Source organism: Oncorhynchus nerka, linkage group LG10 (assembly GCF_034236695.1).
Source record: "Oncorhynchus nerka isolate Pitt River linkage group LG10, Oner_Uvic_2.0, whole genome shotgun sequence".
In the NCBI taxonomy this organism is placed as follows: Eukaryota; Metazoa; Chordata; class Actinopteri; order Salmoniformes; family Salmonidae; genus Oncorhynchus; species Oncorhynchus nerka.
In genome coordinates, this window is record NC_088405.1 from 31,386,927 (window position 1) to 31,404,656 (window position 17,730).

Genomic DNA, 17,730 nt, shown 5'->3' on the forward strand with positions numbered 1-17,730 from the left:
GGAAGGTTGAACACCAATCTTCTGACAATGTGATGGCACAGACAGAGCCAACATAATGTAATCTTCTGACAATGCCTGATCAGACAGAGCTTCCTATGTAATCTTCTGACAATATGAACCTACAGACACGGGCCAGTATGTAATCTTCTGACAATATGATCAGACAGAGCTCTGGGTATGTAATCTTCTGACAATATGATCAGACAGAGCAGTCCTTATGTAATCTTCTGACAATATGATCAGACAGAGCAGTATGTAATCTTCTGACAATATGATCAGACAGAGCAGATTAATGTAATCTTCTGATATATGATCAGACAGAGCAGTATGTAATCAGAGCCAAGTGACTTGGTGACAATATGATCAGACAGAGCCTATGTAATCTTCTGACAATATGATCAGACAGAGCGTATGTAATCTTCTGACAATATGATCAGACAGAGAGGAGTATGTAATCTTCTGACAATATGAGGATCAGACAGAGAGAGTTAGCTTTAATCTTCTGACAATATGATCAGACAGAGCAGTATGTAATCTTCTGACAATATGATCAGACAGAGCATTATGTAATCTTCTGAGAGAGATGATCAGACAAGCAGTATGTAGATTTTCTGATACTGGTCAATATGACATCGGAGGGACGAGTGTAGGTTTTTTCAGAACAACTCTGATCTTGAAGAGGAGTATGTAATCTCTGTCAATGAGTTGATGAGACAGAGGTATGTAAGGGACAATATGATCAGACAGAGCAGTATGTAATCTTCTGACAATATGATCAGACAGTGAGATGTCATCTGGAGAGAGAGGGGAGAAAGATGTAATCTTCTGACAATATGATCAGACAGAGCGAGGATCGGATATGTAATCTTCTGACAATATGATCAGACAGAAGTATGTAATCTTCTGACAATATGAGGGGGGGAGGGGAGGAGTAATTCAAGACAAGAAGGTCAAAGACTTCCTAGGGTTATGTAATCTTCTGACAATATGATCAGACAGAGAGGAGGAAAATGTAGAGAGGAGGGAGTGAAAGGATGCCAGGTCTGCAATGATCAGACAGAGCAGTATGTAATCTTCTGACAATATGATCAGACAGAGCAGTATGTAATCTTCTGACAATATGATCAGACAGAGCAGTATGTCATCTCTGATATTTGAAGGCCGCCGCTGGTGTGTGTGTGTGACTGTGTCACTGTGACTGTGTCACTGTATGACTGTGTTCCCATGTGTTTCTGCCCAAATCTACTGCCTGAGAAGCAGAAGCAGGCCGACACCCCCATCATTCCTTCACCAGTGTTGCTGTTGCTGTATTGCTTCTGCTGTGTCTTTCTCCATGCTGGAGTCTGAGTCTTAATAAAGATATGTAGCTGCACTTCATAACTCACCTGTTTCACAGATCACCGATCCTGCTAATGAGCTCAGAGGGAATGGATTTTCTCTCCCAGTCAGAAATGACTTACAGATGCTAAGGAGCATATAGCTCAGTCTGAGCCTCGGTGTTGGAGGAAGCTTAGTATGGTGTAGTCTGGATGGGGGTTCAGCCAGGGTAGCAGGGCAAAAATGATAGAGTTAACCTAGCCTTGATATGCTCTGGCTTCGCCTCAATGGATAATCTCTGTCAGAGTAGTGGAGCCGCTAGGCTTGCTATATCTGAGTCACTGTTTGTTTCACAATCCCTCCTAGCCAGACTTGCCATGTCTGAGCACATTGAGCAGACCCCACATTAAGGCAATATCTATGAAAAACGTTCGGGTTTTGGACTCCTGCCTCAGCAGTGCGGCTTATTGTAAAATAATTGTCCAGCAAACCTGCCAAACTGGGGATCTAGAAGCAAACTGGGGAAGAGATAGTTCTGTAATGCGCAACTCCAGTCAGTATAACAGCTAACTCTGATTACATGCTTCACCATTTCCTGGTTGCTAAAATTATAATAGTTTGTCTTATTTCAGTTTATGTGACAAAACAAGCAAGTATAGTGTAGAGAATAATTGTACCATCTAAACGGCTATGAAATATATTTTCCATAACCAAACAAATGGTATTTTCAGCTGTTTGAAGCTAGTGTACAAAACCGAAAGTAAAAGACTCAAAAAATGAAACTGAAGAACTGAAAGCATAGAAATAGTGCACCTAGAAGATATTTACTGCTTCTTAGACTTGCTTTCATTGAGAATGACAGATCTATAACTCACATTTCTATGTGCATTTGGTTGGGTCGCCCAAAAAGTTACATATTGCAGCTTTAAATGTGGTCCTGTATGGCTAAGTTGGTAGAGCATGGCTTGCAATGCCAGGATTGTGTGTTCAATTCCCAGGCCACACATAAGTAAGTTCCTTTGAAAAAATGCATCTGCTAAATGGCATATATTATTATATTAAAAAGGCACAAGTCTCTGTGCAGTAAGCACAGTGAGAAATGATTGGTGAGAAGTCCTACACTTTGAATCGCTGTAATGGGAAGGGACTGATATCAAAAGGCTTCTACTTGGCTCCCTGCAGTAACAACACACACAAACCATTACTACATGTTGAATTGGAGCAAGCGTCTGTGCATTCCCCCATTTGTGTTCCCTCTGTGAGAAGCGACAGTGCTTTGATCTCAGATGCAACTCTTTCTCAGGGTAGGATTACAGTGGCAGTGAGCTTGCCATATGCCACAGATAACTCTGACTCCCTACTCACTCTTCACTACTTTCTTTGCGTCCTCTCATACAAGCATTTCTTAAAAGTGAAATCAAGGGATACTGTTGACATACCAATTCTTGATACAACACCCGCTTAACCCGGAAGCCAGCCCAACCAATGTGTTGGAGGAAACACCGTACACCTGGCGACCGGGTCAGCTTGCATTGTACCTGGCCCACCACAGGAGTCGCTAGTGCGCGATGGGACAGGAACATCCCTGCCGGCTAAACCCTCCCATGACCCGGACAACGCTGGGCCAATTGTGCGCCGCCCCATGGGTCTCCCGGTTGCGGCCTGCTGCGACAGAGCCTGGACTCTAACCAGGATCTCTAGTGGCACAGCTAACACTGCGAAACAGTACCTTAGACCACTGCGCGTCTCGGGAGGCCCCGAAAGACGACGATAAGGCCAACATTTCAAATCACAGTATTTTTCAAATTTTTGATAGTATTTTATGTTTTTGAATAATAAAAGTTCACAATTTTCTTCATGAGTAATGAGTGATCGTAATAGGGTGGCAACACCTACATTCTAAGTGATTTCAATGGGTCTTTCTCCATTGTGATTGTTTTATACTGTACAATTAAGCTTCAACCTAAAATCATTTTCATGATTTTCATAAATTTCTGCATTTCCTGCACATATTTGAGATAATTTCCACACTGCCCTGTTGGGTTGCATGATATTGGCCAAAAATCGAGGCCTTATTTGTAGCCAAATGTTGCAATTGAGATTTGACTTATGATTTAGATCAAAACACTTTGGTGAACTGTTGGAATCATGGAAATATAATGATTATTCTAATTCTATAGTTAGAATGTACAGTGTATTTGGAAAGTATTCGGACCCCTTTACTTTTTCCACATTTTGTTACATTACAGCCTTATTCTAAAATGTATTAAATAGTTTTTTCCCCCCTTATCAATCTACACACAATACCCCATAATGACAAATCAAAGAGGTTTGTAGACATGGTCGCAAATTAGTAAAAAAAATGTAAACTGAAATGTCACATTTGCATAAGTATTCAGACCCTTTACTCAGTATGTTGTTGAAGCACCTTTGGCAGTGAATACAGCCTCGAGTCTTCTTGGGTATGATGCAAACTAGCGAATAGCATTAGCGGCTAACACGATTTAGCCCGAACTTGGTTAGAAAAAACAAACTAGCTGTTTGCATATGTATGAAACACAAACTAATAGTGTAATTATAGAACACTTGTGGGTTTATATTAAGACACAAAGTGGAAACGGCATCATGCTGCATTGACCATGCAGACTGAACGCAAGTGTCTTGTGGTCGAGCAGCAACAAATGCGCTCCTTGAGTGACGGGACGGGGCTAGGTCTGTGAGGAAAGCGGAATGGAGAGAGAAAGAGAGAGAGTGGAGACAGGTGACTCAAGTACTGGAGTAAATTATCAAAATGAACTTTACACACGGGAAGGATGGAGCGCCCTTCAGTGTACTCCAGTCACTCACTTATGTCTGGAAGTAAGAAAGTGAACCGTTCTTGAACAAACTCCTCTTTCCTTTAGGGTTTATCTTGGCCTCCCTTGGTACTTTAGTGCATGCTTAGATCTCCCACGCATAAAGTTGAGCTGTCAGAATATATGACTTAATAGACAGACACCTGTGATTAAAACTGACCAAATCCACTTAACATTTCCATAATTGATGCAAATGCCCAACGAGCGTTTGGGGATTTGCATGCTAACGGTTTTCAATAGGTTATGTTTGAGAAGAAAGACTGTCTCACACAGGCAAGGCTTGGTGCCTGTTTTCACCACCACTATTCTACTTTTAGACTGAAGAAATGGTTTTGGTCATTTCTTCAAGGGTCAAAGCCCCCGACCTATGTCTCTCCAGGAGAGTGTATAGAATCTGAGAGGAGAAAGAGGTCGTCATGTACTGCCATTCATCCACTGATTTAGCATCAATCAAACAGTTGACCTCTCCTAAGCAGAACATGATGCACAATCAAGCTGCAAGTCATTGATTGCACTCTAACTACCTCGCCAATGACTGAATCCACAAGGGCTCGCTCTACATTCAGGACCCCTAAACCCCCACACCGACCATTGTTTTTGGAGTTTTTCTTGTGTGAATGGCATTAGTGTGTGGGTGTGTTTGTGTGTGTGTTGGTGTATGTTACTGTCTGACCCCATAAATGCTGAGCAGTGTCCCTGGTGCAGTGTCTGGAACACTAAACACACATGCACGCACAGAGGATACAAACACACCCACACACTAAACCTACGCACACAAACCGTCTAAAAACAATGGTGGGTGTGGGGGTTTAGGGAAACGTGATCTTCAATGTAGAGCGAGTTCTTGTGGATTCAGCAATCGGCAAGGGCAGTTAGTGTGCAATCAATGATGGCATTCGGAAAGTATTCAGACCCCTTGACTTTTTCCACATTGTGTTACTTTACAGCCTTATTCTAAAATGGATCAAATTGTTCTTTTTCCACATCAATCTACACACAACACCCCATAATGACAAAGCAAAAAATATATATTTTTTTAAACGTTTGAACATTAACATAAGTATTTACTCAGAACTTCGTTGAAGCACCTTGGCAGCCATTACAGACTTGAGTCTTTCTTGGGTATGATGCTACAAGCTTGGCACACCTGTATTTGGGGAGGTTTTCCCATTCTTCTCTGCAGATACTCTCAAGCTCTGTGCGATTGGATGGGGAGCGTCGCTGCACAGCTATTTTCAGGTCTCTCCAGAGATGTTTGATCAGGTTCAAGTCCGGGCTCTGGCTGGGCCACCCAAGGACTTTCATGTCTCGAAGCCACTCCTGTGTTGTCTTGGCTGTGTGCTTAGCGTTGGTGAACATTTGCTCCTGTCTGAGGTCCTGAGCGCTCTGGAGCAGGTTTTCATCAATGATCTCTCTGTACTTTGCTCCATTCATCTTTCCCTCCATCCTGACTAGTCTCCCAGTCCCTGCCGCTAAAAAACATCCCCACAGCATTATGCTTCACCATAGCACCATGCACCACCATGCTTCACCATAGGGATGATGCCAGGTTTCCTCCAGACATGACGCTTGGCATTCAGTCCAAAGAGTTCAATCTTGAATTCATCAAACCAGAGAATCTTGTTTCTCATGATCTGAGAGTTCTTTAGGTGCCCTTTGGAAAACTCTAAGAGGGCTGTCATCTGCCTTTTACTGAGGAGTGGCTTCCATCTGGCCATTACCATAAAGGCCTGATTTGTGAAGTGCTGCAGAGATGGTTGTCCTTCTGGAAGGTTCTCTGGAAGGTTCTCCCATCTCCACAGAGGAAATCTGGAGCTCTGTCAGAGTGACCATCGGGTTCTTGGTCACCTCCCTGCCCCGTCCCCATGATTGCTCAGTTTGTCCGGGCGGCCAGCTCTGAGTGTCTTTGTGGTTTCAAACTTCTTCCATTTAAGAATGATGGAGGCCACTGTGTTCTTGGGGACCTTCAGTGCTGTAGACATGTTTCGGTACCCTTCCCCAGATCTCTGCCTCGACACAATCCGGTCTCTGAGGTCTACAGACAATTCTTTCGACATCATGGCTTGGTTTTTGCTCTGACATGCACTGTCAACTTTATAGACCTTATAGACAGGTGTGTACCTTTCCAAATCATGTCCAATCAATTAAATTCACCACAGGTGGACTCCAATCAAGTTGTAGAAGCATCTCAAGAATAATCAATGGAAACAGGATGCACCTGAGCTCAATTTTGAGTCTCATAGCAAAGGGTCTGAATAATATATAAAATATATTATTTTTTTTCTCCCCAATTTCGATCTGGTCAAATCGCTGCAGCTCCCCAACGGGCTCGGGAGGCGAACGTTGAGTCATGTGTCCTCCAAAACATGACCCGCCAAACCGTGCTTCTTAACCCGGAAGCCAGCTAAACCAATGTGTCAGAGGAAACATTGTTCAACTGACGAGCAAGGTCAGCCTGCAGGCACCCGGCCCGCTACAAGGAGTCACTAGAGCACGATGAGCCATGTAAAGCGCCCCTTACCCGGACGACGCTGGGCCAATTGTGCGGTGCCCTATGGGACACCCGATCACGGCCGGTTGTGATACAGCCTGGAATCTAACTCAGGTCTGTAGTGACGCCTCTAGCACTGCAATGCCACTCGGCATGTCCGTGTTTTTTAATTTTTTATGCATTTGCAAAAAATTCAAAAAAACAGTTTTTGCTTTGTCGTTACGGGGTATTGTGTGTAGATTGATGAAGAAAAATGTGTATTTAATACATTTTAGAATAAGAATTCAAGGAGTCTGAATACTTTCCGAATGCACCGTATATTCTTGCATTCTTGGGTTTCTTTCACATTGTAGTTGATAGTATTTTTTATTTTTATTTTATTCTGTTTTCTATTATCCATATTATTATCACTGCATTGATGGGAAAGTGTTCTCATGGTAAGAATTTTACTGTACTGTTTTACACCTGTTGTGTCCTGTGCACGTGGCAGATAAACTTTGAAACTTGAAAACACACACTCACACACATCCATGTTCAAGATTAACTGTCCTACTGGACATTTCCTGGCCCAGCAGTGAGAGCAGGGTGGGGCTGTACTGGAGGGGCTGTGTGGATATAGAGTGTCTGCTGTTAATGTAATAAAGACATCTGTGCTCCATTGTAAATGATTCCAGTGGTATGTCATAGCTTTACACACTGAATGTCACTCACATAATCCACTGTTGAACATGTGCAGTGTGTGTGCTGGCTGTGGGATTGTTTTACATTCTGGGAAAGGAATTAAAAGCTCCCACCACAGGACAATACCACCCCTATTTCAACCTAATTCTTGTCCTGTAGCGTAAATTCTCATTTAGGTTCCATGACGCAGGCTGCTAATACATGGTGCAGGCCGCTAATACATATTCACAAATTGGGGCTGTGAACGTTGTGGTGATTTCCACATGGAGTAGAGAAATAACAACAAGTAGGGCATGGACAGCTGTCAGTGTATCTAGCTAGCATGCTAACCTAGCTACACCGTATTCAAAAGATTAGCCAGCTGGCTAGGCTATCGCTGGTGCTGGAAATGGATTTGTCTTAAGCATTTAGGGAAAACTTTGCCACAGATGGATAGGGGAAACCACTGAGATCATCGTAAATGAAACACCAATAGAAATGTAAGAACAGCACAAAATAGATAAACAAGTTCATGGAATTTTCTTTCACTGGTGCTTTTTCATTAGAGGATAGACACTTGTGATTTCTAGCTGCACCATTCAAAGCAGTGGAGCGTGGTCAACACCGTTTTTCTTGGGGTGACAAGGGGAGCGAAGAGGAAGCTTTGCAGGTGCTTCTGATGATTGAATAATGCCATGTTAGTGGCTGGTAACATTGATATAAAAAACGTGCCCTGAAAAGAAACGTAGACTGAAAAGTATTAGCATGTCATATCATAGGGGAAACACACGACATTGGCACGGAATATATCTGATGTTACCACTTCGGATTTACCACTTCAACCCCAAATATATACAGTGCATTTGGAAAGTATTCACACCCCTTCCCTTTTTCCACATTTTGTTACGTTACAGCCTTATTCTGAAATGGATTTAATTATTATTATTTTTTATCAATCTACACACATTTTCCCAAAATGACAAAGCAAAAACAGGTTTTTTGTAATTTTTTACAAATATAATTAAAAACAAAAATACTTTAATAATGGTTTTGGTAATTTCCAAACGGCACAAGTATTCAGACCCTTTGCTATGAGACTGGAAATTAAGCTCAGGTGCATTCTGTTTCCATTGATCATCCTTGAGATGTTTCTACAACTTGATTGGAGTCCACCTGTAAATTCAATTGATTGGACATGATTTGGAAAGACACAAACCTGTCTATATAAGGTCCCACAGTTGACAGTGCATGTCAGAGCATAAACCAAGCCATGAGGTCGAAGGAATTGTCCGTAGAGCTCCGAGACAGGATTGTGTCGAGGCAGAGATCTGGGGAAGGGTGCAAAAACATTTCTGAACCATTGAAGTTCCCCAAGTACACAGTGGCCACCATCATTCTTAAATGATTTTTTTTTTTTGGGGGGGGGGGTAAATTTACAAACAATTCCAAAAAACCTGTGGAAAAAGTCAAGGGGTTCTTAATACTTTCCGAATCCACTGTATAATACTTTGACTAAAACTATGAGTTATTGACTTAAATTGTTGTGCTACATCATGGGTAAAGGATGGGCATTGTCTTTCAGCTGAATCTAAAAAATAATTCTGCTCTTGTGGGCGTTTAACCAGCGCAGCAGTTCCATTTCGAGCCTTTAAAGCCATTATTGTAAACTCAATCAAAACATCCCTGTATGAACGACTAAAAGAATAGCTTTCTTGCTCTCACTCCTCTCTCTCTCTTTTTCTTTCTCTCTTTTTCTTTCTTTCTTTCTTTCTTTCTTTCTTTCTTTCTTTCTTTCTTTCTTTCTTTCTTTCCACACACACACACACACACACACACACACACACACACACACACACACACACACACACACACACACACACACATAATCCTACTTGTGAATTTAAACGTAGTCTGTGTGCCCTCACTCCTATAGCTTTAGTTTCTTTGTATTTGATCTCATCTGTTGCTTTTGAAAATAATTTTTACACACAGTGAAGAACATTGGATGACTCGACATGAGTGAATGAATGAGAGAGTTCAATATCAGCCTTGATCTATGATCACATTGTATGCTAAGCAACATCTGAAGCAAACTAATGGTGAAGGCATTGATAACAGGTTATTTTACAGTGTATGACTCTGTGTCTACAATCAAATTCAATCAAATGTATTTTTATAAAGCACTTTTTACATCAGCAGTTGCCACAAAGTGCTATACAGATACCCAGCCTAAAACCCCAAACAGCAAGTAATGCAGATACTTTTATTCTACTATTATGGCATGGTCATTACATTGTGACAGTAGGTGGTTGGTACAGCTGGATAGGCTGCTGTTTTGATGCTGCTCCTCTCCTGAATGGTAGAGAGATGGAAGGTGAGAAAGAGAGAGGAGAGAGCGCAGAGAGATAGAGAGAGCAGAGAGAGAGGGATCTGAGATGAATATTTAATGCAGGAGCTGCGTTATGCCATTCCTGTGAATTAGGCCTTGGTGACTGTCAGAAGGGATTGGAGAGGTCAGATGGGGAGAGGGGAAGAGGAGTGGCAGCTGGCTGGATTCGCGCACACACACACACACACACACACACACACACACACACACACACACACAAATGCGCATACCGTATCAAATGTACATGCACATAACCACACGTGCACACACCTAGAGCGATAGTGATTGGCTGTAGTTCAGTGGTCCATGGTTGATGGGTTATCTGAGCGGCTCAGGCTGGGTGTGTGTGGTTTCTCATTTCCATTTTCAGTACTTCACACTCAGTCATTTTCACTCTGTCTCAGAACTGTTGGCAGTCCCGTAATCCTTTTAAAGGTCAGTCTATCCCCCCCCCCCCTCCTCTCTCTCTCTCTCTCTCACTCACTCACTCACTCACTCACTCACTCACTCACTCACTCACTCACTCACTCACTCACTCACTCACTCTAATCCAGCTGGTGGAGTGAGTCATCCAGGACCACCATGATGGAACTCATTTGTTAACACAGTGTTCTCCCTCTGTTAGTGCTGGGATGGAACAAAAGCATGAACACCCAGTAACTATCCATCTGCGCGTCTTTATCCACCCTATCGCCTATTTCCCACCTGCTCTCACCCAGCATTTTCACTCTGTCTACAGTACTCCTTCACTCTCAGTTTCTCATTTTCACTCTGTCTATAGTACTCCTTCACTCTCAGTTTCTCATTTTCACTCTGTCTACAGTACTCCTTCACTCTATTTCTCATTTTCACTCTGTTTATAGTACTCCTTCACACTCAGTTTCTCATTTTCACTCTGTCTACAGTACTCCTTCACCCTCAGTTTCTCATTTTCACTCTGTCTACAGTACTCCTTCACTCTCAGTTTCTCATTTTCACTCTGTCTACAGTACTCCTTCACACTCAGTTTCTCATTTTCACTCTGTCTACAGTACTCCTTCACACTCAGTTTCTCATTTTCACTCTGTCTATAGTACTCCTTCACACTCAGTTTCTCATTTTCACTCTGTCTACAGTACTCCTTCACACTCAGTTTCTCATTTTCACTCTGTCTACAGTACTCCTTCACTCTGTTTCTCATGTTCACTCTGTCTATAGTACTCCTTCACTCTCAGTTTCTCATTTTCACTCTGTCTACAGTACTCCTTCACTCTCAGTTTGTCATTTTCACTCTGTCTACAGTACTCCTTCACACTCAGTTTGTCATTTTCACTCTGTCTACAGTACTCCTTCACACTCAGTTTCTCATTTTCACTCTGTCTACAGTACTCCTTCACTCAGTTTCTCATTTTCACTCTGTCTACTCTGTCTACAGTACTCCTTCACACTCAGTACTCCTTCACACTCAGTTTCTCATTTTCACTCTGTCTACAGTACTCCTTCACTCTCAGTTTCTCATTTTCACTCTGTCTACAGTACTCCTTCACTCTCAGTTTCTCATTTTCACTCTGTCATTTTACAGTACTCCTTCACACTCTCAGTTTCTCATTTTCACTCTGTCTACAGTACTCCTTCACACTCAGTTTCTCAGTTTCTTCATTTTCACTCTGTCTACAGTACTCCTTCACTCTCAGTTTCTCATTTTCACTCTGTCTACAGTACTCCTCCACTCTCAGTTTCTCATTTTCACTCTGTCTACAGTACTCCTTCACTTAACTGTCTCAGTTTCTCATTTTCACTCTGTCTACAGTACTCCTTCACTCTCAGTTTCTCATTTTTCACTCTGTTTCTCACAGTACTCCTTCACTCTCAGTTTCTCATTTTTCATTTTCACTCTGTCTACAGTACTCCTTCACACTCAGTTTCTCATTTTCACTCTGTCTACAGTACTCCTTCACACTCAGTTTCTCATTTTCACTCTGTCTATAGTACTCCTTCACACTCAGTTTCTCATTTTCACTCTGTCTACAGTACTCCTTCACTCTGTTTCATTTTCATTTTCACTCTGTCTACAGTACTCCTTCTCAGTTTTCACTGTCTCAGTTTCTCATTTTCACTCTGTCTACAGTACTCCTTCACTCTCAGTTTCTCATTTTCACTCTGTCTACAGTACTCCTTCACTCTCAGTTTCTCATTTTCACTCTGTCTACAGTACTCCTTCACACTCAGTTTCTCATTTTCACTCTGTCTACAGTACTCCTTCACACTCAGTTTCTCATTTTCACTCTGTCTACAGTACTCCTTCACTCTGTTTCTCATTTTCACTCTGTCTACAGTACTCCTTCACACTCAGTTTCTCATTTTCACTCTGTCTACAGTACTCCTTCACTCTCAGTTTCTCATTTTCACTCTGTCTACAGTACTCCTTCACTCTCAGTTTCTCATTTTCACTCTGTCTACAGTACTCCTTAACTCTCAGTTTCTCATTTTCACTCTGTCTACAGTACTCCTTCACACTCAGTTTCTCATTTTCACTTTCTCTCGCTCTCTGCTCTCTCTTGTCTCTCACCCTTTGGTTCTGACTCTCAATGACAGACCCTTCATGCCGCAGTCTGCCATTATCTTTTCACAGCAGCCAACTTGTGTGTGTCCAGAGTGTGTGTGTGTGTGTGTGTCACAGGAACGTGTTTGTCAGACAGAGAGAAGGCGTGCGTGTGCACAGCATCCTCAGATAATGTCAGAGCTTTGAATGGCCTCAGATCCCAACCTTCAATTTAAAAGAAAATCCCCCCTTTTAAACCTGAGCACTGTGGCCTTGTGTTGTAGAATAGATTACTTGGAGGTGTGTGTGTGTGTGCATATGTTCTTGGCTGTGTGTATGTTTGTGTGTGTGAGAAATGACAAGCCTTTCTGAGCTCAGGTGCTCAAGAGCTGACTTTTTACTTCTGAAATTTTCTGAAAAGGAAAGGTGTGTTTTTGTGAGTGACCGTGGGTGTACCGAAGGGAGGTTTCCAGCATACTCTCTACTCTGCCCCTGCAATCTTTACTGTACAATCCCAGTGTCTCTGCCCATCTAATGGCTGCCACGGCTAGCTATGCTCTGTGTATGTAGCCATGTCATATTCCATTGATGAAGTCACATTCTTTCTGTGGGCCAGCACCTAGCCAGCCAGTTGGGATGACTGGGAGGCTCCGTTTCCCAAATCCTGGACGGGGGACAGGAGCGTGAGGGGGGATTAGGGAGGCTAGAGGTCTACTCCATTCTGCCCTGGCGTAGTAACACATACACACACGCACACATAGCACACACATCTGTCCCCGGGAGCCTAACAGCTGGTGCCAAGGACTCTCTGAACTTGGCCCACGATCTCTCTCCTCATCCCACAGTACCATCTCTTCATCTGTCATTCTAGCCATCCATCTGTCTGTCCATCCAATCTATCCATGTAAGGCTGCAATTAGAGCACTAGGTTTTAATACTGCCCAACCACGCACGTATGGATGTCAAATCAAATTTAACAAAATAATAATTGTCACATGCGCTGAATACAACAGGTTACCTTATAACGAAATGCTTACTTACAAGCCCTAACCAACAATGCAGTAAAAAAAAAGTAAAATAAGAATTAGAAATTAAAGTAACAAATGACTAAAGAGCAGCAGTAAAATAACAATAGCGAGGCTATATACAGGGGGTACCGGTACAGAGTCAGTGTGGAGACTATATACAGTGGGTACCGGTACAGAGTCAGTGTGGAGACTATATACAGGGGGTACCGGTACAGAGTCAGTGTGGAGACTATATACAGGGGGTACCGGTACAGAGTCAGTGTGGAGACTATATACAGGGGGTACCGGTACAGAGTCAGTGTGCGGGGGCACCGGTTAGTCGATGTGAACACACACGCACACACACACACACACACACACACACCCCTTACTATTAGAGTCCTTAACTGGACAGTGATTGTATTAGTCTGAGCCCAGGAGACTAATTTAACTAAGTGCAATAGGCTTGTGCTGCTGCAAGCATTTTTGTGCATCGCAGTGTGTTCTAGTACACAGCTCATACTTGCCTGGATATGCTGTACATTATTATGAGTTTCCATTTCACATATCCTTGAATCAAAGGCTATTTGATGAAGCAGGTCCACTGAGTTCAGTGTAGTTTAATATACGCCAGAATAGAACATCAGTTTATTATAAACCTCCTGTAGGATGGAGCCTGATTTGGAGTGGAGAAATGTTGTTAACTGTTGGGTCTTGTTGCCAAGGTTACCACTGATTAGGCTTGGGCGATATACCGTATATACATACCGTAAACTGGGGTATTTTCAAATACTGTAATTGTTATTTTATTTAAAAAAAATCATAATTGGTGGGGGGGTGTATATTGATATATTGTGTGTGTGTGTGTGTGTGTGTGTGGGGGGTTATATTTACTGTATGTCTGAAGTACATTGAGTGTATGATCACTTTTCCACCATCCTCTCCATCTCTGTCCCCTGTCTCCTCTGCCTTAGACCTGGTTCCTTGCACTATAGGAGCTGAGTGGAGGGAGGCGTTAGTTGTGCAAGGCTGCTTTGCCTGCTCATAAATATCAGGACCCCACACCAACCTGGTTAAATATACACTGAGTGTACAAAACATTAGGAACTTTTTCCATTGGCCAGGTGAATTCAGGTGAAAGCTGTGATCCCTTATTGATGTCACTTGTTAAATCCACTTCAATTAGTGTAGATGAAGGGGAGGAGACAGGTTAAAGAAGGATTTTGAAGCCAACAGACAATTAAGACATGGATTGTGTATTTGTTCCATTCAGATGTAGAATGGGAAAGACAAAAATATTTCAGTGCCTTCGAGCAGGGTAGGGTAGTAGGTGCCAGGCGCACCGGTTTGAGTGTGTCAAGAACTGCAACGTTGCTGGGTTTTTCACGCTCAACCGTTTCCTGTGTGTATCAAGAATGGTTCATCACCCAAAGAACATCCATCCAACTTGACCCAAATGTGGGAAGCATTCAAGTCAACATGGGCCAGCATTCCTGTGGAACGCTTTCAACACCTTGTAGTTCATGCAAAGACAAATTGAGACTGTTCAAAAGCAGGGGGTTGCAACTCAATATTAGTAAGATGTTCCTAGTGTTTGGTATACCTAGTGTATATGGAAGAGAGATGGGTGAGATGGGGGTATAGTAGACCCGTCCAATTGGTGGTGGGACAGCAGAACGGATGAGACTCCACTGCCTGATTGACTGTATATTTTGATTTACATTTGTTATAGTACTACTACTGTCTGTAAAGAGCCCCTTGAACATAACATACATGATACATAAGGATGTTCCCACCAGTTTCATTGCCAAATGGTGGTTTGTGGAAAGAGTTTTTTTTAAATTGACAGATCCTGCAGGGTATCGACTGAGCAACAGAAAAGGTGTGCGATTGTGTTTATCTTCCTTTTCCTCTCCCCTCAGATCATCAAAAACTGGAACGAGAGGCCCGCATCTGTCGCCTGCTCAAACATCCCAACATAGGTGAGTGGCTCCTACTGTACTTACCATAGTAGGCTAAATGAAAGTGTGTCTGTATGACAACCTACCTGCTGAGCAAGAGCAGTTTGGTGGCAACCAACAATGACAGGACGAAACCGAGGTGACATTGTCTTCAGTCTAGCAACAGGTGAAGTCTCTCGCTGTATATATTTCAGCCATGTTGGTTTGAAGAGCATTGAGGGTGTCTCCAGTGTCAGTGTGTTACATGGTGTCACCTCAGCACTTAATGGAAGAGAGTTAGGGTGTAGGCAAATGGAGGAAGCCAGCCAAATTAAATGATGCCCACTAGTGTGGACCATTTGCATGATCCGACTGGTGAGTGAGAGCCACAGAATTTAGGAGCCAACCCACCAGCGCATGCAAACTCAGGGAAATGACAGTTGTCACCTCCCCTCACACTGCAAGCCAGCCTCTCTTTCCACTACAATGAATGTGCGACATACATGCAGGTTAGTGGAGGCTCCTCAAAGGAAGGGGAGGACCATCCTTAGTGAATTTCATAAAATAATAATAGTGAAACATTTAAAAAGTTATACTTTTTAGATGAAACTATACTAAATATAATACACTTTATTATTGAAAAAAATATTGATTAAAACACACTGTTTTGCAATGAAGGTCTACAGTAGCCTCAACAGCAATCTGTACGGTAGCACCATGGTGTAGCCGGAGGACAGTTAGCTTCCATCTTCCTCTGGGTACATTGACTTCAATACAAAACCTAGGAGGCTCATGGTTCTCATCCCCTTCCATAGACTTACACAGTAAGTCTGACAACTTCCGGAGGACGTCCTCCAAACTATCAGAGCTCTTGAGGCATGAAATGACATGTTGTCCCCCCCAATCAAAGGATCAGAGAATGAATCTAGCACTGAAAGCATAATATGCTGTCTAGACCTGGGACACGCGTGCGTCCGCATGTTGATTTTGCACATCCACACCAGACGTGATCCAGACACGCAGGTTGAAATATCGAAATGAACTCTGAACTATTCATTTGGGGACAGGTCGAAACACATGAAATATTCATGGACATTTAGCTAGCTAGCTTGCTGTTGCTAGCTAAATTGTCCTGGAATATATACATTGGGTTGTTATTATACCTGAAATGCACAAGTTCCCTTTTTCACGGATCTTTGTATGAATTTTTACTCATTTTGATTCACCCAAAATCGTGTATTCTCTACTCTGACATTTAATCCACAGATAATAGGGGAAACTAATTTTTAGTAATCTCTCCTTCTTCAGTAGTAGTCTTCTTATTCTGTGGAAGAAGTTGGTTGTCTTAAAGTTGGCAACCAACTTTAAGGTGCATTACCAACACCAACTGGACTGGAATGTGGACCTCAGTTAATCTTTCAATCACCCACATGGGTATACAGTTGAAGTCGGAAGTTTACAAACACTTTAGCCAAGTACATTTAAACTCAGTTTTTCACAATTCCTGACATTTAATCCTAGTAAAAATTCCCCGTCTTAGGTCAGTTAGGATCACCACTTTATTTTAAGACTGTGAAATGTCAGAATAATAGTAGAGAGAAGGATTTATTTAAGCTTTTATTTATTTAATCACATTCCCAGTGGGTCAGAAGATTTACATACACTCAATTAGTATTTGGTAGCATTGCCTTTAAATTGTTTAACTTGGGTCAAAAACATTCAGCTTCCCACAATAAGTTGGGTGAATTTTGGCACATTCCTACTGACAGAGCTGGTGTAACTGAGTCAGGTTTGTAGGACTCCTTGCGCGCACACGCTTTTTCAGTTCAGTCCAGTTCTGTCCATGTTCTATAGGATTGAGGTCAGGGCTTTGTGATGGCCACTCCAATACCTTGAGTTTCTTGTCCTTAATCCATTTTGCCACAACTTTGGAAGTATGCTTGGGGTCATTGTCCATTTGGAAGACCCATTTGTGACCAAGCTTTAACTTCCTGACTGATGTCTTGAGATGTTGCTTCAATATATCTACATAATTTTGCTTCCTCATGATGCCATCTATTTTGTGAAGTTCACCAGTCCCTCCTGCAGCAAAGCCCCCCCACATCATGATGCTGCCACCCCGTACTTCACGGTTGGGATGGTGTTCTTTGGCTTGCAAGCCTCCCCCTTTTTCCTCGAAACATAACAATGGTCATTATGGCCAAACAGTTCTATTTTTTGTTTCATCAGACCAGAGGACATTTCTCCAAAAAGTACGATCTTTGTCCCCATGTGCAGTTGCAAACCGTAGTCTGGCTTTTCTATGGCAGTTTTGGAGCAGTGACTTCTTCCTTGCTAAGCGGCCTTTCAGGTTATGTCTATATAGGACTGGTTTTACTGTGGATATAGATACTTTTGTACCTGTTTCCTCCAGCATCTTCAAATCCTATCAAATCAAAGTTTATTTGTCACGTCCGCCAAATACAACATGTGTAGACCTTACAGTGAAATGCTTACTTACAGGCTTTTACCAGTAGTGCAAAAAGGTATAAGGCGAACAATAGGTAAGTA

General features: G+C 42.4%; 1 protein-coding gene across 11 annotated transcripts in view; it reads left to right on the forward strand.

Moving 5' to 3' along the window:
• camk2g2 (calcium/calmodulin-dependent protein kinase (CaM kinase) II gamma 2) overlaps positions 1 to 17,730 on the forward strand; it is a 118,369-nt gene that overhangs the window by 43,022 nt on the left and 57,617 nt on the right. For all 11 annotated transcript variants that reach the window (XM_029669462.2, XM_029669463.2, XM_029669465.2 and 8 more), the window contains exon 3: positions 15,163 to 15,222. In XM_029669462.2, coding sequence (XP_029525322.1) covers positions 15,163 to 15,222 — 60 coding nt within the window. The remainder of the gene's footprint in view (positions 1 to 15,162; positions 15,223 to 17,730) is intronic.